The sequence below is a fragment of the Chiloscyllium plagiosum genome, chromosome 3 (genome assembly GCF_004010195.1).
Source record: "Chiloscyllium plagiosum isolate BGI_BamShark_2017 chromosome 3, ASM401019v2, whole genome shotgun sequence".
NCBI lineage: Eukaryota > Metazoa > Chordata > Chondrichthyes > Orectolobiformes > Hemiscylliidae > Chiloscyllium > Chiloscyllium plagiosum.
Genome location: NC_057712.1, coordinates 117,073,933 through 117,100,195, shown reverse-complemented (window position 1 = coordinate 117,100,195; position 26,263 = coordinate 117,073,933). Strand labels below are relative to the sequence as shown.

General features: G+C 40.8%; 1 protein-coding gene across 2 annotated transcripts in view; it reads right to left on the bottom strand.

Annotated features, from left to right (window-relative positions):
- The window catches only part of tpcn3 (two pore segment channel 3), a 65,178-nt gene that overhangs the window by 33,665 nt on the left and 5,250 nt on the right, over positions 1-26,263 (bottom strand). For both annotated transcript variants that reach the window (XM_043687179.1, XM_043687178.1), the window contains exons 3-10: positions 22,312-22,394; positions 19,720-19,834; positions 13,518-13,646; positions 9,436-9,552; positions 8,419-8,537; positions 7,913-8,014; positions 5,206-5,332; positions 427-628 (exon numbers count right to left, since the gene is read on the bottom strand). In XM_043687179.1, the coding sequence (XP_043543114.1) occupies positions 427-628; positions 5,206-5,332; positions 7,913-8,014; positions 8,419-8,537; positions 9,436-9,552; positions 13,518-13,646; positions 19,720-19,834; positions 22,312-22,394 (994 nt within the window). The remainder of the gene's footprint in view (positions 1-426; positions 629-5,205; positions 5,333-7,912; positions 8,015-8,418; positions 8,538-9,435; positions 9,553-13,517; positions 13,647-19,719; positions 19,835-22,311; positions 22,395-26,263) is intronic.

Below are 26,263 nucleotides of genomic sequence, written 5' to 3'. Positions count from 1 at the left end.
TTTTGGTGCTCCGGTTTCCTTTCACAGTCTAAAGATGTGCAGGTTAGGTGGAACAACCATTCTAATTTCTTGATTTCCTGATGAAGGGCTTTTGTCCAAAATGTTGATTTTCCTGCTCCTTGAAAGCAGCCTGACTTGCTTTTTTTCCCCCAACACCACTCTAATCTTCACTCTAACCTCCAGCATCTGCAGTACCCACTTTCGCCTAACCATTCTAGTTTGCCCATAGTGTCCAGGGATGTGCAGGTTAAGTGGATCAGCCATGGAAAATGCAGGGTTACAGAGGTGCGTTGGTGGGCTCTGGGAACAGGCCTGGGTGGGATACTCTGAAGTGTCAGTTTGGACTCGATGGGCTGAATGATCTGCTTTCACACTGTAGGGATGCTATGATTCTACGACAGGGAGACATTCCATGCAAATACCCACCCACAAAGCCCTTCTGTTCATCATCTGAAACTCTCCACAGTAGCTCCCTCTGAGAGCTGGGAATCTCTGGTGCCACAAGTTTCACCAGCTGCCTCCAGCGAGAATCCGGAACTATAAACTCTGTTCCATATGTTATCTTCAAGAGGTTAAATGCTTCTATCATTTTTCGATGCTTCATGTAAACTAGTTTCCTTACTTCATTCTGGAAAACAAAGCATTAGCTTATTGATTAAAATCATCTCTTCAAAATTTATACCAACTTGCTGAACATATTTCCATTACTACGAAACTTAAATGGAATTTAAAATATCAAATAGCCTTTCTTTTTCAGGCAGGGAGTTCAAGAACATTTGAAATGGTATCATCTCTCGAGCTCTCACAGATTATATTTTTAGAAATTCATTCACGGGACATGGCTAACAAATATGTCGTCAAACAGAACGCTTCACCCAAACGGTGTCAAGGTTTGAGTGTTGTTGAAACTGCCCCTCATCCAGGCAAATGGTTAAAGGTATTCATCACCCTCCTGACTTGTGCCTTGTAGATGGGGGACACGCTTGGAGAATCAGATGAGTTTCTCGCTGCAAGATTCCTACCTCTGAAACCGATCTCCTAGCCAAAGTACTTATATGACTAAATCAGTTTCTGGTTAATGGTAACCCGCAGGATGTTGACTGTATGGGATTCAGTGATGGCAATGCCCATGAATGTCAAAGGGAGATTCTCAGATTCTCTCTTGTTGGAGACAGTCATTGCCTGGTATTTGTGTGGTGTGAACTTTATTCCCACTTGTCAGCCCAAGCCTGGATGCTGTCCAGGCCTTGCTGCATTTAAGCATGGACTCTGAATCATAGGAGGTCTATAGCACTGGATAAGGCCCATCGGTCCATAAAGTCCACACCAGTCAAAAAACAAACTCCTAACTGTTCTCATCCCATTTCAAACACTTGGCCTTAGATGTCTCGGCATGGCAAGTGTACATATAAATACTTACATATTGTGGAAGTGCCGGTGTTGGACTGGGATGATAAAGTTATAGTCCAACAGGTTTATTTGGAAGTACTAGCTTTCAGAGCAGAGCTTCTTCATCAGGTTATGAGAGTTTCTGCCTCTACCATTCTTGCAGGCAGTAAGCTTGAGTATCTGCCAATGGATAATTCTCCATCCCTGCCTTTATAACCATCTCTTCCCTGTTCCTTTTCATCCACAGCCTTGTGGTTCCAAGCCCCTGTTTGGGGAATCTCCTCAGCATTACTGGCCCTATCACCTTGCAGAGTACCTGAGGAATTGTGAGTAGCGACAAGATTTCTGACTAGAATTGCTATGATTTCACAAGTAATTCTGCAAACTAGACCCTTGTACATCATCTTGCAAAAATTTTAAAATGAATTTAAATCATGCATTACACAGCACTTCACACAATCAACTATCTTTGGAGTGCTGTGACGTACATAGATAAATTTATTGGTATACATTTCAGTTCAGCATAGCAGTCACATTTATCATCAGCTCAATGAAGGAAATACTACTTCAGGGAGCGATTTGAGAAGCTCGAACTCTAGCCAAAACAAAAAGGAAACTGCAAAATCTACAGCATAGCATCCATGCAAGGTAATTTTAAAATCAAGACATGCATAAGCAACAAGAGTCACAAATGTTTGTTCAGGTTAATGTTAAAAATCACAACACCGGGTTGTGATTTATTTGGAAGCACTAGCTTTCGGAGGGCTGCTCCTTCATCAGGTGATTGTGGAGGTTAAGATCATGCTTACAATGTATAGCCCAAGGAGTTCAGTATCATGGAGATGTGATACAGTAAACAATCAGATTAAAACTTTCATCTTTTAACATAGATATGCTGGTTTCTGTTCTTTGATATGTAAATCCCAGAACTTATTTTAAATTACATTTTCAAGATAACTCAGCTTTTTAAACAATAGGTGTGAAGTCTGTCTGTGTCCCAATGCTACGTCAGACTGACAAACCCTCTATAGTTTTACATGGATTCGTGCAGTTTTTGAGCAAAATATACCTTGCTGCAGGCAAGGATGCCCTGAGACATGGTACATTGGTGAGACCAAGCAGAGGCTACGACAACAGATGAATGGACACCACACAATCACCAGGCAGGAGTGTTCCCTCCCAGTCGGGGAGCACTTCAACGGTCCGGGACATTCGGTCTTGGACCATTGGGTGACCATCCTCCAAGGCAAACTTCGGGACAGGCAACACAGAGTGGCTGAGCAGAAGCTGATAGCAAAGTTCGGTACCCATGGGTATAACCTCAACCAGGACTTTGGGTTCACGTCACACTATAGGTGACTCCACTGCACTATACACTTTCTCACACACTCCCCTACATACTCTCATACCCACGCAGACTCTCACTCACTAACCCCATCGCACCCACATGCACATTTAATCTGTCACTCCTACATAAGTTGATGGGGTAAATTTGTTTCTGCAGAATTATATTTTATTTTGCTCAAAAGCTACATAAATCTGTAAAACTGTAAAGGTATACAGAGGGTTTGTCAGTCTGACATAGCATTGGGACAGAGACTTCACACCTATTGTTTAAAACACAGTTATCTTAAAAATGTAATTTAAAATAAGTTCTGGGATTTACATATCAAAGAACAGAAACCAGCATATCATTATAAAAGATGAAAGTTCTAATCTTAGATTGTTTACTGTATCACATCTCCATGACACTGGACTCCTTTGGCTATAAATTCTGTGAGCATGATCTTAACCTCCACAACCACCTGATGGAGGAGCAGCGCTCCAAAAGCTAGTGCTTCCAAATAAACCTGTTGGACCATAACCTGGTGTTGTGTGATTTGTAACTTTGTCCGATCTTCAGGTAAGCATCCTCCTAGGCTGCCTTCCCGGTGCACACAAACCTGCGTATACAGAAAACCGACAAACACTGACCAAATACTTAACTACACCAGCAACCATCCCAACACACACAAACGAAGCTGTATCAGAACACTATTCCAATGAGCCACCTCAAACTGCAGCACAGACGAACTTCAGAAAACAGAGAACCACCTATACAATGTATTCAAGAAGAACAGATACTCAAAAAAATACAGTGCGCAGATTCCTCAAGAACAAGCCACGAGAAGCAGACCAAACACAGCCAGAAACCCTAACCACCTTACCATACATCAAAGAAGTTTCAGAAATGACAGCCAGACTACTAAGACCCCTCAGAATCCTAGTAGCACACAAACCCACCAACACTCAAACAAAAACTTAAAAGACCCAGTACAACCCATGGAAAAAACCAATGTCATCTACAAAATTCCATGCAAGGACTGCCACAAACACTACATAGGATAAACATGAAGAACGTTAGCCACCAGGATACACGAACACCAGCTAGCCACAAAAAAAACACGACCCTCTCTCCCTCGTAGCCCTACACACGGTGGAAAAAAAACCACCATTTCGATTGGGACAACACATCTATCCTGGGACAGGCTAAGCAAAGACATGCCAGAGAATTCCTAGAGGCCTGGCACTCCAACCACAAGGCCACAAACAAACACATAGATCTAGATACCATCTATCACTTGGAAGTCACCACTGATGTTACCTAGCCAGGTAATGAAACATCTGGATATCTGCTCAGCGAGCAAACCTACACCCCATTGTTAACTTTGTCAACCCCAGTCCAATACCAGCACCGCCAAGTTCAGGTTAATGAAAATACGAATTAGGAAAGGAAATATTAAACTGATACTTCACTAAGTGGTCATAGAGATGTACAGCATGGAAACAGACCCTTCGGTCCAACTGGTCCATGCCAACAGATATCCCAACCCAATCTAGTCCCACCTGCCAGCACCCGGCCCATATCCCTCCAAACCCTTCCTATTCATATAACCATCCAAATGCTTCTTAAATGTTGCAATTGTACCAGCCTCCACTACCTCCTCCGGCAGCTCATTCCATACACGTACCACCCTCTGCGTGAAAAAAAGTTGCCCCTTAGGTTCCTTTTATATCTTTCCCCCCTCACCCTAAACCTATGCCCTCTAGTTCTGGACTCCCCAACCCCAGGGAAAAGACTTGTCTATTTATCCTATCCATGCCCCTCATGATTTTGTAAACCTCTATAAGGTCACCCCTCAGCCTCCGACGCTTGAGGGAAAGCAGCCCCAGCCTGTTCAGGCCTCTCCCTATAGCTCAAATCCTGGCAACATCCTTGTAAATCTTTTCTGAACCCTTTCAAGTTTCACAACATCTTTCCGATAGGAAGGAGACCAAAATTGCACGCAATATTCCAACAGTGGCCTAACCAATGTCCTGTACAGCTGCAACATGACCTCCCAACTCCTGTACTCAATACTCTGACCAATAAAGGAAAGCATACCAAACACCTTCTTCACTATCCTATCTACCTGCGACTCCACTTTCAAGGAGCTATGAACCTGCACTCCAAAGGTCAATGTGGCATAGTGGCAAACAGGGTTAATTAAGGACCAGAAAGAATGTCAAGGTTATTGCACTATTTACTGTAACTTTGCAGAAGGCATTTTAAAAAATATAGATACACATATATACACACTGCATGACAGATGGAGATTTTTTTTTTAAAAAGAAAAAATATTTTGGACTTAGCTGAATGTTTATGTTCCAAGTTAACCATAGAACAGAAATAAAAAGGAAGAGGTCAGCTGAAAAATCTCATTCCATTTAAACAGCAGAACAACATTCCATTTAAAGTCATTGGTCTGTGTGTCCTGCACGCAAATACATACGTACCTTTAAATGCTTCTTGTAGTCATTATATACAACAGCCAGGAAAAGAGACATGAAGACATAAGTGTTCACTATTATAAAAATGACAAAAAAAATTGAATATGCCCAGCTGACCTCATAGGCAGGCATCCTGAAAAATAAATAAATCAGAGATAACTGTCACAAGTAGATCATTATTTGAGCCAAATCAAAGATTATCCACACTATGATCAAGTGTTTATCCTAACTAGCAGTATTACCAAACATGGTTACTCAACAGGTCTGATCAAATTTCTAATGGAGGCTTTCAAAAAGATCATTTCCATGAATCCCTCAACTTTAGATATTGCGAATAAAACTGGAGCCAGAGTATGGGCTTAGACTCCAGGATGGTCAAGATTGTCTAATCTACACAAGAGACCTGGGTCTCATTTGCAGAGCTAAACAGGCAACCACGTAACTGCCCACTTCTCTGTTCGACAAGATAGATGGACTATTTTCAGTTTGTGAAAACAAAGATTCCTCTCTGACTTTAAGTCTGAAAGACTGATTTTTATAGTGGCTTTTCATAAATAAGTATTCTCCATTTGTTGACCAGGGACAACAAAAAGGAGAATTCATTGGTCAACAAAAAGTACATTTAATATTGCATCTGACCCACTTGGCAAACAAAAATAAATGCATGTCACTCATTGCCTACATTCCTACTCATTTCCCCCAAGTTTTCAGAATTGCTTCATTTGACATGAGCAGTAGCTTGATTATTTCAGTTTGTTATTCTTAGGGTAGAACACACTGCGCATACAGACCATTCAGTCTAACTAGATGAAAATGAGGACTGCAGATGCTGGAGATCAGAGCTGAAAGTGTGTTGCTGGAAAAGCGCAGCAGGTCAGGTAGCATCCAAGGAGCAGGAGAATCGTCCTGCTCGAAACATTGATTCTCCTGTTCCTTGGTTGCTGCCTGACCTGCTGCGCTTTTCCAGCAACACATTTTCAGCTCATTCAGTCTAACTAGTCTGATGGCTATATTCCTTATCTCAGCCTCTCAATTTTTCTATTCTGTTTCCTCCCTGATGTGGGTTATTTTACCTGATCTGACAGTGCTCATTTATCCCTCATAACACAAGATACTAGGCACGGATAATATAACATTGATCAAGAAATCAATTAACACAGTAAGGGATGATATCTCAGAATGGAATTGAATTTATTGTCGTCACGTGTACCGAGGCAGTGAAAAGCTTTGTCTTGTGAGCAATACAGGCAGATCTCAGAGTTAAATAACACAGAGAAGTAAATAATAGGTAAACGGCCGCAAAAACAAAAACGTAGGTACAGGTGAATGTTAAGAGCTTGAGCATCCATTCAGTATCCTAACAACAGTAGGGTTGAAACTGTTACAAAACCGGCTGGTGCATGTGTTCTCCCTGATGGTAGAGGTTGTAGATAAACATTGCCAGGGTGGGATGGATCTTTGAGAAGGTTCCTTAAATGAAGCCCTGCAAGTTGAACTCAAACCGAAGGGACAATCACATTGCTAGGATACAGATCCCACCCAGAAGGGCAGATTTAAAGACAAATCTCAGAAGTAGTAATAATAGGAGATTTCAACTTCCCCAATATTAACTGGGATAATCATGAACTCCATCCACTGGTGTTGCTCAATAGCAGCAATATGTAACGTCCCTGGGAGGCAGTACAGAAATTCACCAAAGCCCCTTAGACAGCACCTTCCAAACCCATGACCACTTCCATCTGGAAGGACAAAAGGCAGACATGGGAAAACCACTCCCTGCAAGTTCCTTTCCAAGCCACTCACATCCTGACTTGGAAATACATTGCCGTTCATCCAGCACTGATCAATATCCTGGAGCTCAGTCCCTAACAACATTATAGGTTTACCTGCACCAGACGGACGAAATCATTCAAAGGAAGCAGCTCACCACCTTGTAAGAGGGTAGAACAATAAATGCTGGCTTAACCAATAAAGCCCAAACTCTACAAACAAACAAATAGATAAGTTCTCAGCTCCAGGAACATCTATATCATTTTTTAAAATTTGCTTCCTCCAGTGCTTCAACATCCATTTCACGGTTTGCAAACTACAACTGGGCACAGTTCTCATTGTAGCTGGGCAGGATCTTATACAAGTCAAAAATAATTGAAGTAATTTTACAATTTAAACCCTGGATTACAGAAAGATGCGAAACTTTGAAAAGAACAGTGTTTATAACTTAGTGCGTGACCACAGCAAACAATTATTGTTAATGTCTACCATAAATTAACCCAAACAAAATAATGGAGACAATCATATTATTAAAATGCACATTTCAAGAAAGTAGGCTATATGTAAAGGTACAACAACTTTGGTATCTTTATAAAATGATAACAATGTATTCATGCATTGAAACTCCCGTTGACTGCATTAATTACTTATCAGAATTTTCACAAAACCAAGCCTTTGCAAACTGACATTTACTGACTGAGCTCTGAAAAAAAATATATTATTGAACTGAACCCATCAATAGCTCCAGAGTCAAACACCAATGTAGATAGAAGATCAAAACCCGAGAACTCCAGATTATCAACCACCTTCCACAATCTACCCAGGTACTGAGGGGTAGACTCGGGAAGCAAAGGGAATGAGAGAATAGACGCTATAATTTTCACATGTAGTCCGATCACCAGTGAAACAAAAGTTACTTCCTAAATTACTTAGAAATACATACATCACGTCAGGGCTATTTGCTGTTGTCACCAGCACGTAGAGATTGAAGAAAATGTCAAGGTAGTTACTAAAATATAGGGCTCCTTCTACTGTTGAGAGTTTCCTGTAAAACACAGTTTAAAAAGAAATTTAAAATTGAATGGCATTACATGAAAAGCACACTCTTCCCATGAGCTGGGCAGCATTCCTTCCACAAATAGTACAACAAAAAACTGTATCTAATCATTGATCCAATTTCTAGATATAAGATAATGATTTATTGAAAGAAAATGACACCATCTATGCTTACAAGGAGGAGATGCTGACTTTAATATAACTACATGATTTATGAAGTGCTTTGATATGCTCATGAGTTTCCACGTATTGAGCACTTTATACAAAAGACCACTTGGATGGGATATTGGAGTCTGACCCTGGGAACTGTACTTCCAAGGGGGAGAAAAGACAAGATGGTGACTTACAAGCACTTTGTTCAGAAGCAGCTATATTAAATTTAACTGATTTTACCTTTTTGCAAACAGCTTCAAAGCCATAAGAGAAAACACTGCAACACTGAACATAAACAGCACAAACACATAGGTGATCTCTGGAAGGGTATTGCGGATATTCCTGAAGGCTCTTCGGAGCTGCAACACAGAAAACACCGTTACTAACAGATGAAAGTATTGTTATTGTTCCTGGGGTGGTAAATCACACAGCATTGTATAACAAAAACAAAAGCAAAATATTTCACATCAATTTGATCTTAGAATGCCTAGAATCCCTACAGTATGGAAACAGGCCCTTAGGCCCAACAAGTCCACAATGACCCTCCAAAGTATAACCCACCCAGACCCATTCCTCTATCCTAACATTCTACATTTCCCCTGACTAATGCACCTAACCCACTCACCCCTAAATACAATGGGCAATCTTATCAAATTTTAAACCAGTTGAGGAGATAAATCATGGATAAACAACCCCCACCACCTGGTGCCCAAACACTAACTCCCTCTCCCACTCCACCAAAGACATGCAGGCCCTGGGCCAACTCCACTACCAAACTTTGACCACCTGATGCCTGGAGGAGAACGCCACATTTTCCATCTTGGGACCCTCCAACCACACGGAATCAATGTGGATTTCACCGGCTTCCTCAATTTCCCCTCCTCCCACCTTATCCTAGATCCAACCTTTCAACTCAGGATCGAGCTCGTGAACTGTCCTACCATCCATCTTCCTTCCACCCCACCCTCCTCTCTGACCTATCGTCTTCACCCCCACCTTCATCTACCTATTGCATTCCCAGCTACCTTCCTCCTAGCTCCACCACCCCCCTTCCCATTTCTCTCAGCCCCCTTGAGCCATAAGCCTCAATCCTAATTATGGGCTAATGCTCAAAATGTCAATTCTCTTGCTCCTCAGATGCTGCCTGACTGGCTGTGCTTTTCCAGCACCACACTGTTCCACTCTGACCTCCAGCATCCGCAGTCCTCATTTTCTCCATACGTTTAGATGTTTAAACATGCAGAAAACAATGCTCACCTGACGACTTTCAGTAAAGTTTACACAAAACAGAGGCCTCAAAACTCTCGACCATCTGACTGAAAAATATCCAGTTTCTCTCAGAGTCAAGTATACAATCATATCCATCAACGTGAGCTGAAAATGGAGAATTGCAGCATTTAAAATACATAATAGTCTACAGGATCTGTCAAAGGTTAATGTTCAGTCAATTGAGAGGAATGACCATGATGAGATGGGAGGCAGAGGAGAACCTAAATAATTGGGATGTACCAAACGATCTTACTTCTAATGGAAAATACACATGAAAGATTGGGCAAAGTGCTATAAATGGCTAACATCTGTGGGCCATTCTCCAGGACAAACTAGGAGCAGAAGAAAGTCATTTGGCTCCGATCATGCTCAGTTCTTCAATAAGCTCATGGCTGATGAGCGTTTTCAAGTCACTCATTATCATCTATCCTTGATTACTTTGTCAAACAAGAATCTTAGGCTATCAATTTACCACCTAAGAGCAGAGAATTCTAAAGTCTCAGAACACCCAGGAAAGAAATGTCTCATGTATCCTAAAAGGGTAACCCCTAGTTGTTTATAAAAGCCCCCTTTTCCTGGACTCACCCACAAGAGATGATATAGGATCCTGGGCATGCAAAGGATAAAATTCAATCAAAATCACCCCTTGCTCTTCTGAACTCTAGTGAAAACAAGCCCAGACTGCTCAATCTTTCCTCATAAAACTATCCACTCATTCCACGCATCAGTCTAGTATCAAGGAATTAGACTTATTTCACCACAGAAGGATGCTACTTATGTTAAAATAAATCTCTGAACAATGCAGTTACATTCTTCCTCAAATGAAGCCAAATGTGTACAGTTTGTTTGAGATGTAATCTCACTAATATCCTTTCACAAGGATAATGACACATTAGCCTTCCTGATTATGTACTGTACATGCACTAATTGTTTATTAGTCATACACTAGACCACCTCAATCTCTGTGCATCTCAGAATGTCAGTCACTCAATTTTATTCTTCCTACTAAAGCCAACAATTGAACATTTTTCCACATTATACACCATCTGCCAGATTTCTGCCTCCCCACTCATCTAGCTGTATCTATCTGCATCCTTGTTAAGTCAAACTGTAAAAAAATGGAGGGTCAAGCACATATTCCTGTGAGATCCCACTGGTCACATCTACCAATCTGAAAAAGAAATCTATACAGGCATACTGTTTTCTGCTAGTCAATCTTCCATCCATGTTAATGCTGTTCTCTACACAATCAGATCATATTTTGCACAATAATCTTAAATCGAAACAAAAAAAATAATTTCTGGAAAAACTCAGCAGGACTCAGGACGGAGTTCTGAGGAAGGGTCATTGTATCTAAAACATTGACTCTTTTCTCGCCACACGTGCTGCCAGACCTCCAGAAATTTCTGGGGTTTTTCTGCTTTTCAGCATCCAAGGTACTTTCAATTTTTAACCTTGAGTAGAAACTTATCTTCTGGAAATCCACATACATCACATCAACACTCCTTCCCATCCCCTATTCCAGGGGTGGGGAACCTGCGGCCTTCTAGGCGATTGTGTGTGGCCTTTTGAATGAATCCAAATTTTGCAGAACAAATTTTTTATTAATATGTTTTTTTCATCCTGTATTATTTTTATTTTAATCTTAAAATGAATGTAGCTAAAATACCAGAGAGTAAAAGAAAATTCAACGAAATAATCCTCACAGACTGACTGCGACATTTAAAAATTTGGTAAGTCATAAGGGCTATTTCAACACCTGCTATGCTCATGATTTAGTTATAATGAGACTCTAGAATGTACGTTATCTTCCCCACCTGACTGGCGCTACTACCGCCCGAGGCTGGTTGGCAAGAGCCTGTGGTTATCCATTTGAAGTGAAATTTGAGAATAGTTACACAGTCTAACCGTATTAACGGTTATATAATTGAAGTTTCTTGGACGCGGCCTTATTAGATTACAATCAACATAATGCGGCCTTCCAACATGAAAAGATTCCCCACCTCTGCCCTATTCCATAGGGCTTGTTATTCTTTTAAATAATTCCAATAAATTGTTTAAGCATGCTTTCCACTTCAAACAAAAATGCAAATTCTTCCGAATTACTTTCAGACCTCCCACATGCCCAATTATAACCTCATTAATGATTAATTCCAACACCTTCCCTGCGATGGACATCAAGCTAACATAATTATAGAGGGATTATATTCGCTACCTTCCAGTCTAGTGGAAGTTTTCCAGAATCTACCAACTTTTGGAAAATTAGCACCAATATATCTACTAGCTCACTGGCCACCTCTCTCAAAATTCCAGATGAAATCCATTAGGGCTGCTCTGACAGAAATCGTAGGAACGGAAATTAGATCGGGTCCAGTATCTCCCCTTTTGGGTTTTTCGAACTTCCCGTGCATATCCAGGGAGGGTAAGAGATTATTTTTAATTCTCTTTCTGTGCAAGGAAACATATTTTGGTAAACTGGGTGGCTGAGGGCCCTCCTGGACTTTCGAATTGCCACAGATTAATCATGGAATGTATTCCCCTTGAGTTCTTTACAAATATGATGCACCAAAAGTCCGAATTATTCCATAAAATATGGCAGCCCTTCTTGAATTACACAGAGATATTTCGGCCATCCTAACAAGGGCTTTTATTTAATTGAGATGGCAAATCTGGCTGGTCCGGGGCCCCTTGGGAGAGAAATCCCGCACGAATACGGGTTTCGTTATGATTTGATGTTAACACATTCCGAGCGTGTATCTGACTACTCAATTTCTGTGTTGTTCGTCGTTTTTTTTCCCCCTGAATAATGTAAGAGATTTAATTATACACTCTGGTTAGTTGTAGGTTAGATTAGTAGTTAGTTGAGTTTTGTTTTTTTTCCCCCTCTCGGTAGCTCTTTTTTCTGTTTGATAGATTTTGATTATTATTTATTTAAGATTTAATTGTATATCAATGTTTATACTTGGGCTTTTTTTAATTTATAAATTTGTAAAAATGTTAAATTTTCAATAAAAATATCTAATAAAAAAAATCCATCAGGGCCCAGAGAAATATGAACCCACAGTTTTGTCAGTTTTCTCAGTACTGCTTCACTAGCAAATAAACTTTCACTCTGTTCTTCCCTCAGCCTGCATTTGTACACATTACGCTCATTAAGAAACAAATATTTATTACATCAAATCGATTAATCATCTACTTTACAGGCTCAGTTTTCAGCCTTTAGAAGGCGAAATCTCATTTCTTTTCTCTTTTTTTCGTTTCATCTACAGAAAATCCTGGAGTTTTTCCTTATTATAGAAATGTACTTACTCGAAGGATTCTAAATCACCTCTTTAGAAATCTGCCACTGCTCCTCTCTTGATCTATCTCGGAGCATAATATTCCAATTCATCTCAGCTAGCTCAAATTTCATTTTTACACTTAAGTTTAAATTACTCATCTTGGACGCACTTCTCTTAATCCTCGACAAAAAGTGTAAAATTCAAATCGGATTATGATCCTAAAGAAAAGTCATTCATTAATTCTGTCACATTGAACAATGACGAGCCTAGTGCAGCCTATTTCGCCAGTTCCAGAACATGCTTCTCTAAAACATACATTGAAAACATTAAAAAAGGAAGGGAATACAACAAAAATAAACCCAGCTGGAACACAGACTGAGTATTGACACCTTCCAATGAGCTTTTAAATTCAAGTCAAATCACATGGACTAGAGAGCGGAATCACAGACAACATTTATATAGTCTATCTTATTGGTCTCAAGACTAAAGTACAGTATTTATTTACGACTGGTCTTCAGTTTGCAACACCTGAAGATCAAACATTAATCATGGATTGTAAGTATTGCAGGTGGTAACCTGCCTACGTGTCAGCATGTGACAGATACTCAACTCAGAAAAAGAGTCAGAAACATTAGTGAATGAGTGACTAGATAATCTTTTTTGATGGCACCAGCTGAAGGATGCATTTGGAAGATCTAAAGAAACGTTTGCTCTCCATCAGTGGAGATTTTGCTTGACAGGGCTTCACAGATAAACACAGCATTATATTTATTAACATTACATACTCACCAATATGCTGACAATGACACAAATGTTCTTCGCATCTCTCCAAAACACCTTGGTGGGAGTAATTTTCGAGAAATGGAAAAGCCGCAGCGTAAACATCAACAGACAAATAAACTCAACCACCGAAGTTACCTGATGGGTGAAAAAGGGAATATCAACAATTACTGTGACCCTGGAGTGAATTTTCTGTTAACAAATCACACTTTGGAGGTCTCAGCCTCCATTGGTAACTGGTGAAGAGAGGTCTTTCAAGGCCACAATATTGGAAGATACCTTGCTGCCTCACCATTCACGTACAAAGTTCTGAAGAGGTCATACCAGACTCAAAATATTGACATTATTTCTCTCCACAGATGCTGCCAGACCTGCTGAGTTTTCCCAGTATTCTCATTAATTGGTGTATATCATTTGATTCGCAATCAAGATGACAACTTATAAAATTAGAGGGGGTTTGGAGGAAAGGCGGAGTGTAGTAGAAGGAAACCAGACATTCCCAATTTTAAACATGGAACTAGTCTACACCTGAAGGACAAACTCATTAGTTTAGTCCCGAGGTGTCAAAGAGTCCATTGATTGCTACATTTGTTTCGGATTTCTGACACCTAGAAAATAGAGGAAGAGTGAATTAGACAGGACTACCCAGCCTCCTCCACCATCAAATGCAATCTTCGCTGATTTTCTACCTTTCCAGCCCACTCCCCACATCACTATTCTCAGCCTTGAATATACTTAATAAATGGAACTTCCTTTATCCTCTTGGATAGGCAATGCTGAAAATTCACAATCTTCTGAATGAAGACTTTTTTTCAGTCCAATGCTGTCAACCTGTTATACCCAGAGACTGTGTCCCCACGTGCTAGGCTCCCCAACCAGTTCGAATTACTCAACATCTATCCTATTGAGCCTCTTCAAGTTCTTATTGATGTCAATGACAGTACCTCTCATTCTTACACTCGAGTCTAGGCCCATGTTATATCACCTGTGTTTGGGCAAATGTCTCATCCCAGAAACCAATCTAGTGAAACGTAGCTGTACTGCAAAGCTAATATCTTGGTGACCAAAACTTCACATAGTACACCAGGCATGGTCTAAACACAATCCTCGCAAGATTCTTCACTGAAACCAACAAATGCTGGAGATCACAGCAGGTCAGGCAGCATCCAAGGAGAGAGAGCAAGCTCATGTTGAGTTTAGAGGACTCAACATCAGAGCTAAATTCTTCAGTTCTTGACTCCAGTCCCCTGGAATGAAAGGTCAACATGCCAACGGTCTTCCTAATTGCAGGCTGCTCCTGCATGCCAATTGTGTTCCTTCCACCAATACACTCATGTATCTCTGAACATCAACATTTAGTAGTTACATGCCTTTCAAAGAGTACTCTGCTTTACTCATCTTATTACCAAAGTTAACACATTTACACCATTACACCATTACATGCCTTTCAAAGAGTACTCTGCTTTACTCATCTTATTACCAAAGTTAACACATTTACACCATTACACTCTGTTTACCACCTTGTTGGTGATTAGAGGAAATATCCACAATTCTTTGTTCCAGTGTCCTCTTCCCACTGAATTCTATACTACTGAAACCCAGGCAGACAGACAGAGAAATTCATTCAAGTCAATTCAATGCAGATTCTTGTAACACTCCACAAGTTACAAGCTGAACTGGAAAATAAAAATCAACTGGAATGAGAAGTGGTGTCATCAAAATCAAATAGAAAACACCCCATTTGTCATAACTCTCTGCTTCCCTTCACACAAAAATGGACCACGTTCAGCAAAGAACATATAAACAAACCCGACAACACTCATTGAGATGGGCGGCATGGTGGCACAGTGGTTAGCACTGCTGCCTCACAGCGCCAGAGACCCGGGTTCAATTCCTGCCTCAGGCGACTGACTGTGTGGAGTTTGCACATTCTTCCCGTGTCTGCGCGGGTTTCTTCCGGGTGCTCCGGTTTCCTCCCACAGTCCAAAGATGTGCAGGTCAGGTGAACTGGCCATGCTAAATTGCCCGTAGAGTTAGGTAAGGGGTAAATGTAGGGGTATGGGTGGGTTGCGCTTCGGCGGGGCGGTGTGGACTTGTTGGGCCGAAGGGCCTGTTTCCACACTAACTAATCTAATCTCATTCAAGCCCCGATAACAATGTTAGATACAGACTCCTGTTCCGCAAACGTTTTAACAGGCAGAAGATGATGCAACTAACATCACAATACAGGGTGCCTCAGGTTGCAAAGTCTCACATAAATAAATAAATAAATAAATAATTTAATATCAGATGGAAATAATTACCAGCACGGTGGCACAGTGGTTAGCACTGCTGCCTCACAGCGCCAGAGACCTGGGGTCAATTCCCGCCTCAGGCGACTGTGTGGAGTTTGCACGTTCTCCCCGTGTCTGCGTGGGTTTCCTCCGGGTGCTCCGGTTTCCTCCCACAGTCCAAAGATGTGCAGGTTAGGTGAACTGGCCTGGCTAAATTGCCTGTAGTGTTAGGTGCAGGGGTATATGTAGGGGAATGGGTCTGGGTGGGTCCACTTCGGCGGGTTGGTGTGGACTTGTTGGGCCGAAGGGCCTGTTTCCATACTGTAAGTAATCTAATCTAATCTAAACTTCCCTATCTGGGGACACAGGTTGTTTATTGGCATGAACTATTATATTGAACATTCTTCAATATGAAGGATTTAGAAAATCTCAAATATCAGTCTTTCAAATACTTCCTGAGAGCATGAACACTTTTGCTTTATATCAAATTATAAAAGTGTTCCCATGTTTTAGTGTGCATAAAGTTGCACATTAATGGAGTTTAATCATGAGCCCATGGTCTAAATGCCAAAACATCTTAAACAGTGGGCTTCAAATGGCATGGATACTTATGGACAAATACTTGCTACATTAGTTCAAAATTCTGCTCTGTACTATTTTGGTGAAGTAAAGATGGACAACTTCCAGCAAAGAAAACTGCAAAATCTCAAGTATCAGAATTCAAGACAAAACCTGCCCAGCTAAATGGGACTCAATTTTTAAATAAACCAACACTTTATTATGACTGCTTTCCATTTTGAGAAATCTTTATTTAAATTAGGTAATGGTTCAATTATTTATCTTTTGCTGTTAACAGGCAGAAGATGATGCAACTAACATCACAATACAGGGTGCCTCAGGTTGCAAAGTCTCACATAAATAAATAAATAATTTAATATCAGATGGAAATAATTACCAGCACGGTGGCAGTGGTTAGCACTGCTGCCTCACAGCGCCAGAGACCTGGGTTCAATTCCCGCCTCAGGCGACTGACTGTATGGAGTTTGCACATTCTCCCCGCGTCTGCGTGGGTTTCCCGGTTTCCTCCCACAGTCCAAAGATGTGCAGGTCAGGTGAATTGGCCTGGCTAAATTGCCCGTAGTGTTAAGTGCAGGGGTATATGTAGGGGAATGGGTTTGGGTGGGTGCACTTCGGCGGGTCGGTGTGGACTTGTTGGGCCGAAGGACCTGTTTCCATACTGTAAGTAATCTAATCTAATCTTCCCTATCCGGGGACACAGGTTATTTATTGGCATGAACTATTATATTGAACATTCTTCAATATGAAGGATTTAGAAAATCTCAAATATCAGTCTTTCAAATACTTCCTGAGAGCATGAACACTTTTGCTTTATATCAAATTATAAAAGTGTTCCCATGTTTTAGTGTGCATAAAGTTGCACATTAATGGAGTTTAATCATGAGCCCATGGTCTAAATGCCAAAACATCTTAAACAGTGGGCTTCAAATGGCATGGATACTTATGGACAAATACTTGCTACATTAGTTCAAAATTCTGCTCTGTACTATTTTGGTGAAGTAAAGATGGACAACTTCCAGCAAAGAAAACTGCAAAATCTCAAGTATCAGAATTCAAGACAAAACCTGCCCAGCTAAATGGGACTCAATTTTTAAATAAACCAACACTTTATTATGACTGCTTTCCATTTTTATAAATCTTTATTTAAATTAGGTAATGGTTCAATTATTTATCTTTTGCTGTTTTGTCTATTTTCAATGAATTATGATCTACTTACAGTGAGCAATCAAGCAATGAAAATTCCATAGATCAATCATTCCTCAGCCAGCTCCCCTAACCCCCACAAGTTATCTTTCATTTTAAGAAATGGAGCGAAGAGGAAGGGAAGCAAAATCAGGCTAACTTTACACTCAAGGCCTCTGATATTAGAAATCTGGTTCTATGATATTAAAGGTTCTGCATCAGTTCTTGATGACACAAACAAATGAATTAGACTAAGAGTAGGCCACTTGATCCCTCGAGCATGCTCAGACATTCAAAAAAGATCATATCTTTTTAGGATAATTTTGTTGCTTATTAAAATCCATCCACCTCTGCCCTAAACATTTGAGATTCTGCTTCTGTTGCCTTAAAAAGAGGTACAAAGGCTTACAACTTCCAGAAGAAAAATCCTCCTTATCTAGTCTTAACTGGGTGATCCTTAAATTTATAAAGTCTAGTATAACAGAAGATTTGAACACAGATATTCCTGAATGGAAACATGCAGAGATTCTATATTCCATTGGTATCAGGTTATTATAAGAAATTAAAATTGAAACAAAAAATACAATATTTACAATGAATTAAGCTCATTTACATACCGTTGATGAAATTCTTTGTCTTATCCTTTTTCCTGCGAAGCTTCTCTCAAAAGATACCCTATACTCTAGACAGGGTCCACTTGATGACAATATTCCAGCTGCTCTGTACTCCGCCCTCCCTCACACTGTCGCCACCTGCTGGAAGTCCCAGCACAACTGTTTGAGCTGCTCTGCTCTGCACTCACCATCATCAACTCCTGCAACTGGACAGTCCACTGCACTAAATTCTCTGACAAGCAGAAACATCCTCTCTACCTCCACCCTGTGAAGACTCCTCAGGATCTTAACTATTTCAATCAAATTGCCCCTTACTTTTCTGAATTCTAGTGGCTGCGGTGTCCAATCTTCCCTCATAAGACACTTTGCCTATTCCAGGTCTTTGTCTTATGACTAGTGCTCCTTCAATGCACCTACATGCTTCGTAAAATAAGATGATCAATACAGTACAGTGTTCCGGATATTGTCACACCGATGCCCTGAATAAGTGAAGCTTATCCTCCTGTGTATTCAGTGCCCCTTGCAACAAACAGTAACATTCTATTAGCTTTCTCAATTAGTTCCTATACTACATGCTTGCAATTCATACAAGTAGTATTTTTCTCTGACTACCCCTTCTTTTGCACATCACATGCCCTCTCGTTCTGGTTTCCTTTACAAGCAGGGACTGCTTCTCCCTATCTACTCTATACAGCTCATGTTGAATTTTGAAAACCTCAGGGAAATCTCCCCTCGGTCGCTGCCTTCTCCTCAACAGCAGCAATGCTAACTTCTTCAGTCTATTCTCATAAACCAAGACCTTTTTCATGGGGTCGGGGAGTTCACAACTAAAGGGCATAGGTTTAAGGCGAGGGAGAAAGATTTTAAAAGAAACCAGAGGGGCAAGGCTTTTTACTGTGCCTCGGTACACATGACAATTCAATTCAATTCAAACTATTTCATGCAGCGGGTTGTGTGTGTTTGGAAGGGCTGTCTGAGGAAGTGGAGGAGGTAAAAACAATGACTGCAGATGCTGGAAACCAGATTCTGGATTAGTGGTGCTGGAAGAACACAGCTGTTCAGGCAGCATCCGAGACGCAGTAAAATCAACGTTTCGGGCAAAAGCCCTTCATCAGGCTACTGATAATCGATGATGTGGACGTGCCGGTGTTGGACTAGGGTGGACAAAGTTAAAAATCACAACACCAGGTTATAGTTCAACAGGTTTATTTGGATGTACAAGCCTTCAGGGTGCTGCTCCTTCATCAGGTGACTCGTGGCTGATCTGATAATCCTCAGCTTCACTTAAAAACCAATTTCTCTCAGCCTTGAATATACTTAACTACCCAGCTTGTGTGGTAAAGAATTCCAAATTCACAACCCTCAGATGAGATTTGCTGTTTTGCTCGCACCTCAGGACAGGGCATTGCTGCTCCTCTATGTGAATGTGAGCAAATGGGACTCAGAATCCTTCCTGCTGATCGCTGGAAAAAAATCACAGAGTGGTAGAGAATGTGTGGAAGAGAATGATGGGATTTTGAAGATATTGAAGACAAGTAAATATAGGCACTGAAAGTCACTCACCCAGACAGGCAGCAAATAGACCGCAGGATCCTCAAACAGGGCAAGGAAAAGATCCACGAGGATAAAAAAATAGGTGACTCCCTGCGTAGACCAGTGGTTGTACAATTTATAGAATCTAGGGGAGAGAAAGTTGCAAAAACTGTTTCTCACACTGTAATGTGGAAAAAAATTATAGACAATGAGGAATTCTGTTAAAACAAAAAAAAGAAACTTTAACACTTAATTAGAATAATTTATCCCCCATAATTTATCAAATTATGCAAGAGTGTTAGGGTAGTTAGGATGAATGGCCTATCATTCAGTAAGACTCTGGTTGATCATATTGAGGCCTCAACTTGAACTGCAACATCCCCTTGCCTCAACCTAATAACTCTTGGCTCCCTTGTAGATCATAAATCTACCAAGCTCATGCTTGAACATGTTCAATCACCCAGCCTCCACATCTCTGAAGACAGCACCACAGTCAAATGGCTCAGGGGAAAAAAAAAAAATCACAACCTTACCTTCACTAGTCAGTGTACACACTGGCAATTCTACACTTCCACACCAAGACTGGCTTTATCAGCAGCCTCAAATTTCTTCACTGTGCAAGCTTGATGATTAAATAGTGTGCCTCAAGTCCATCCTGCAGGATTAAGGCTACTCTGATCAGATCACATCATGCTGTACATCATGAAAAGTCCTGAGTGTCCAATCTACTCAATAGTACTCTGGAAAGGCAAGGTGTCTCAAACACTTGAGTGACAGATGACTCTAGTTGTTTCTCACTACAATAGCTTATTTAAAGGGTGTTCGCCACTAATAGGATGCAGTTGTCAAGTCAAGACAAGACAAGACGATGTTCCATCTTTGGCACTAAGCAATTTGTATAGGAGTTTCAATGTCAGTATGACACCAGTTCACATAGACTGGATGTGCTAAAGAGTGGTGGATCATATCAAATGGAGTGTCCCTTCAACAAGCAAGATGCTGACTTTACTCCACCAGCTTGTGCTTGGAAAATACACAAGCATCCACCATTAAACATAATTCTGTAATTGGACAACATTTGCAGGATAGTTCTGAGTGTGCAAAGAATTATGCTGACAAACAGCCCAGGACTGTCAACTAGTTGGGCTTTTGGTGTGGCACACTGGCATTACATGTCTTAATATGGTGGAAAGACTATATCTTTTTATTTTACTGTATTTTTGATTGTAGACTGCAATGGCAAAGAACTTTTTTTTCCCAAATACAAGGATTGTAGAAAGGCTGACTGCACTTTTTAAAAAAAATGTTCTTTGCTGCTCATCATACATACTGTTTACATTGCTATTTGTTCAAGTAGTGGGTTACTACAGATGAGCTGCAGCCAGAGGTGTGTTTAGGAGGGGAGACTCAGCTAGCAACAAGTAACTGATTGAGAACTTGTCATCATTCCACAGACAAATGATAAAGGCCTTCTGCTTGCCAAGAACTGTGATGGGCACCCATGTAGCTGAACAACCTGTGGGTTTGGTCAGAAGCCATCAGATCTCTGAAATGGGAAGGAACTGGCTTTCCACACACCCCCCTTCCCGAAATACCTCAAGTCTGAACAAAGCCAGTTTATTTCCCTCAGCAGTTGCTGTATGCTGTGAGTCCCTGACTTGTTGGTTAAGACGAAGTGCCAACCAGTCACCCAATGCCTCCTGCAAGCAAGAGAAAATATGTGGGGAAGGTTAATTTTGACTCAGCCTATCTTTATCTCATGGTTTCAAGAGGCTGTTAACCCATGGTCAGCTGACTGAAGCCATTTTAAGTCAGCGTGTTTCCTTTTTATAAACTGTTTTAGTCTTTGAAGATTCCAGATATTGATGGAAAAGTGACATTTTGTAAAAGCTTTTGTTTTTAAAAAGAAAAAGGACTTCCATTCATTAGGATGAAGTTTAGAATTTTACAGTATTGGAGGCCATTCCTCCCACTGTGCCTCTGCCAGCTCCTTGAAATAGTTGTCCAATTTGAGCAAAGACAGACTTGCTGCATTTCTTGACAAATTTTAACTTTTCAAGTACACATCAATTCTCATAGAGCTACATTCAATTATAACTTCTATCACTCTTAATGCATTCCAGACCACAAATCACTGTTTAAAAAACTGCCATTTGTTCTTTCAACAGTGTTAACTGGTTAAGTGTTGTTTGACAGGCTTTCTCCATAGTCACCTGAATTACAAAATATAGCTATATTTGTAATTCTTAACAATTTACAAAACATCTTGAAACCTGTCCAAAATGCGATGATAGATCATTAAAGTTAAAAATCACACAACACCAGCTTATAGTTAAAGTTCACTCAAGAATGTAACTTTTAAGAAATGTTTTGCGATTTACATATGAAAAAGAAGTGGAACTAACATGGTCATTCGAACAGATGAGAGACTTATGTAAACTTTTGCTATAAATTCTGTGTCTTACAATTGTGTACTCCACAACCACCTGATGAAGGAGCAGACTCCAAAAGCTAGTTCTTCCAATTAACCTGTTGGACTCTAACCTGGTATTGTGATTTTTAACTTTGTACACCCCAGTCCAACACCAGCACCTCCAAATTAAAAGACCATTAAAGCCTTACCTGATTGCCTGTGGTGAAGTTTCAAACTGAATGTTTCTGTTATACTGAGCATCCGAGACATAAGCTGCAGCCAGTTGAAGTTGCTGTTAAATTGTAATATATTAAACAGGAAAGAATGTGATTCCAAATATGATTTACCAGCAAGTAATCTTGGTAGTGCCTTGTTCTTATCTGGATTTCATAAATTACAACAATGGCTACTTGGCTACTATAGTCTTATTGGTTATAAGACCATTTAAACCAGACCACAATCATAAAATGTGCTAAATTAATGCAACTTTTTCTTCATGTTCTTTAAATGAAGCTCTAAAATGGACAGTAAACACGTACATCTCTTTTCACATGGCAACAGTTTTATCAAATGTCACGTGAACGTAGAGGATTCAGAGTGTTTCAATCACAAGTCCAGTTTTACCTCTGCAAGAAACACACACACACGAAAGTGACAGCTTTCCTTCTCATCCTACAGAAGAGCATCTCCATCAGTTGTTCTAACAATGATCCTCCCTTCATCATAAGATCAGAAGTGGGGATGTTCACTCATGATTGCACCATCTTCAGCACCATTCAAGATTCCTCAGATACTGAAGTAGTCCATATCCAAATGCAGCAAGACCTGGACAACATCCAGGCTTAGGCTGACAAGGGGCAACTAACATTTGCAAGATACAAATGCCAGGCAATGACCATCTCCAATAGAAGGCAATCTTATTAGCGCCTCAGACATTCAAATGGTGTTATCATTATCATCACTGTATCCCCAACTATCAATATCATTGGGGTTACCATGAACCAGAAACTCACGTGGACTCACCATATAAATGCAGTGGCTACAACAGTAAGTCAGAGGCTAAGAATACTGCAGCAAATAACTCCCTGCTTCCCTCCCTAACATCTACAATGCACAAGCCGGGGTGTGACGGAATGCTCCCCACTTGCCTGGACAGGTTCAGCGCCAGCCACACAAGAAGCTGACACCAGGACAAAGCAGTCAACTTGATTGGCACCACCATCTACAAACTCCCACTCTCTCCAACACCAATGGTCAGTAACAGCAAACTGTACCATCTCATAAGATGCAGACAGAAATTCACCAAAGATTCTTAGATAGCACCTTCCAATCCCATGACCACTGCCATCTAGAAGGATAAGGACTGCAAATATATAGGAACACCACTACCTGTGAGCTCCCCTCCAAGCCAATCACCATCCTGACTTGGAATATATTGCCATTCAAAATCTTGAATTCCTAATGACATTGTCAGTCAATTTACACACGTAATGAATTGCAGCAGTTCAAGAAAGAAGTTCACCACCACTCTCTCAAGGACAACTAGCAACAGGAAATAAATGCTGGCCAGCCAGCAATGCTCTCTCCTTATGAATGAATATATATTAAAAAGATGAAAGTTGGCTACTTCAGCAATAGAAGAACAGGAACAAAAGGCTGAACTCTATCCAACTGTTTCCCTGTATGCATGTACATACTAGGACATATCTCCAAGGGTTTCACATCTTGAGAAGGGACTCAAACCCACACCTACTTGCTCAGAGGTCAGGACCACCTTACGACAAGAGCCCATGCATACACCCAAGGAGTGACGGGGAGCCCTGACCAATGATCAAACATGGCTCACATTGCAGTTCAGATGGAAATAAACAGTTGTAATGCAAACCATGAACCTGGGACTCCTCCAATGTGCAGAGTACAATGCTTCTCAAGAGAAAACTTTGCTCTGCAAACATTGGTTTAGTTAAGCTAAGCCTGAATCTGACCAATCATTTTGCTGTCTCCACTTTTCTACCTTAAGGTTATCCAAGTCTCAGATATATCCTTTATTGAAGCCAAATTCTGCCTGCAGTCTTCTATCTGAAGCAGCGCTCAAGCTCAAAGGTTTCCAGCATTCTTTTTAAAAATTGAGAAAGAGTGTTAATTAACTGCCAGACTGACCTTTGCTAAGTATGTTTATTGGCACTTACAAGGTTCCCATGCTTCCCAAAAGCTGTGCGATAAAAATCAGACAAACCGTTCAACTATCTAGTGTAAGACTGTTTTTTTTCTTGTGGACCCAAACAGGAGACTGGATAATGTTTTAAATCAAGAACTATTCTGAACTTATGCTGTTATTTTGTTCGAGCAGTGGGGGAAAACACTGGAGACTCACTGGCACTGCAGGTGTGTGTTCCAGGCAACTTTGCCTAGAGACAGGCTGTTGATTGGTCTTTCAACCATAATGGTCAGGAGTCATCAGCTTGACAATAACTCTCTGACTGGGCAGGTGGAAGGCCTGGGTGTGGATAAAACAGCTGCAGAAAGACTCCAGACTCTTAAAAATCTCTCAGCACAGAACAAACAAAGAATTGGAAGATGGATAACTATTCTTACTCACCATTTACTTATAAGCTGCAGCCTCTAACAAGTGACTGATAGACTGAACAATTCGAGTACCCTGTGTGCAGAGTAAGAAACTGAAAGGACTCGGAAAGATCAGAAATCAGAAGAACTTGGAAAAAGCAAAAAGACATCTCAGTGAACCCTGTAGATTGGTGCTATTGAACTATGGTTCTCTAACCTTTTCTCCACCCGTAACATTTGCTTTTGTTTGTCTATCTGCGTGTGTGTGTAGAGGTTTGCTAAGGGGTAAAACAAGTCAAGAGTTAAGTTGATTATTCAGATTTTGTTTGCCTGTGGCTCGAATTGTAATAAATAGTACCTTCATATTAAGTTCAGAAACCTGAACATTATGTTAACCTGAGTCAATCAGACAGGAAAATTGGGGATTTGATTAATTTTTACATTTCAGTCGTAGAGATGTACAGCGCGGTCCAACCCGTCCATACCAATCAGATATCCCAACTTAAATCTCGTCCTATCTGCCTGCACCAGGCCCATATCCCTCCAAACCCTTCCTATTCATGTACCCATCCAAATGCCTCTTAAAATGTTGCAATTGTACCAGCCTCCACCACTTCCTCTGGCAACTCATTCCATACACGTACACCCTCTGCGTGAAAAAGTTGCCCCTTAGGTCTCTTTTATATCTTTCCCTTCTCACCCTCTAGTTCTGGACTCCCCGACCTCAGGGAAAAGACTTTGTCTATTTATCCTATCCATACCCCTCATGATTTTATAAACCTCCAAAACGAAGTGCTGGATGTCTTGAAATGGTTAAAGGTGGATGAATCCCCAGAACCTGATCAGGTGTACCCAAGAACTCTGTGGGAGGCTAGAGAAGTGATTACTGGGCCTCATGCGGAGATATTTGTATCATCGATAGTCACAGGTGAGGTGCCGGAAGACTGGAGGTTGGCAAACGTGGTGCCACTGTTTAAGAAGGGCAGTAAAGACAAGCCAGGGAACTATAGACCGGTGAGCCTGACCTCAGTGGTGGGCAAACTGTTGGAGCGAATCCTGAGGGACAGGATGTACATGTATTTTGAATGTCAAGGACCGATTCGGGATAGTCAACATGGCTTTGTGCGTGGGAAATCATGTCTCACAAACTTGATTGAGTTTTTTGAAGAAGTAACAAAGAAGATTGATGAGGGCAGAGCAGTAGATGTGATGTATATGGACTTCAGTAAGGCGTTCGACAAGGTTCCCCAAGGGAGACTGATTAGTAAGGTTAGATCTCACGGAATACAGGGAGAACTAGCCATTTGGATACAGAACTAGCTCAAAGGTAGAAGACAGAAGGTGATGGTGCTGGGCCCTCTACTTTTTGTAATTTACATAAGTGATTTGGATGCAAGCATAAGAGGTACAGTTAGTAAGTTTGCAGATGACACCAAAATTGGAGGTGTAGTGGACAGCAAAGAGGGTTACCTCAGATTACAACAGGATCTGGACCAGATGGGCCAATGGGCTGAGAAGTGGCAGATGGAGTTTAATTCAGATAAATGCGAGGTGCTGCATTTTGGGAAAGCAAATCTTAGCAGGACTTATACACTT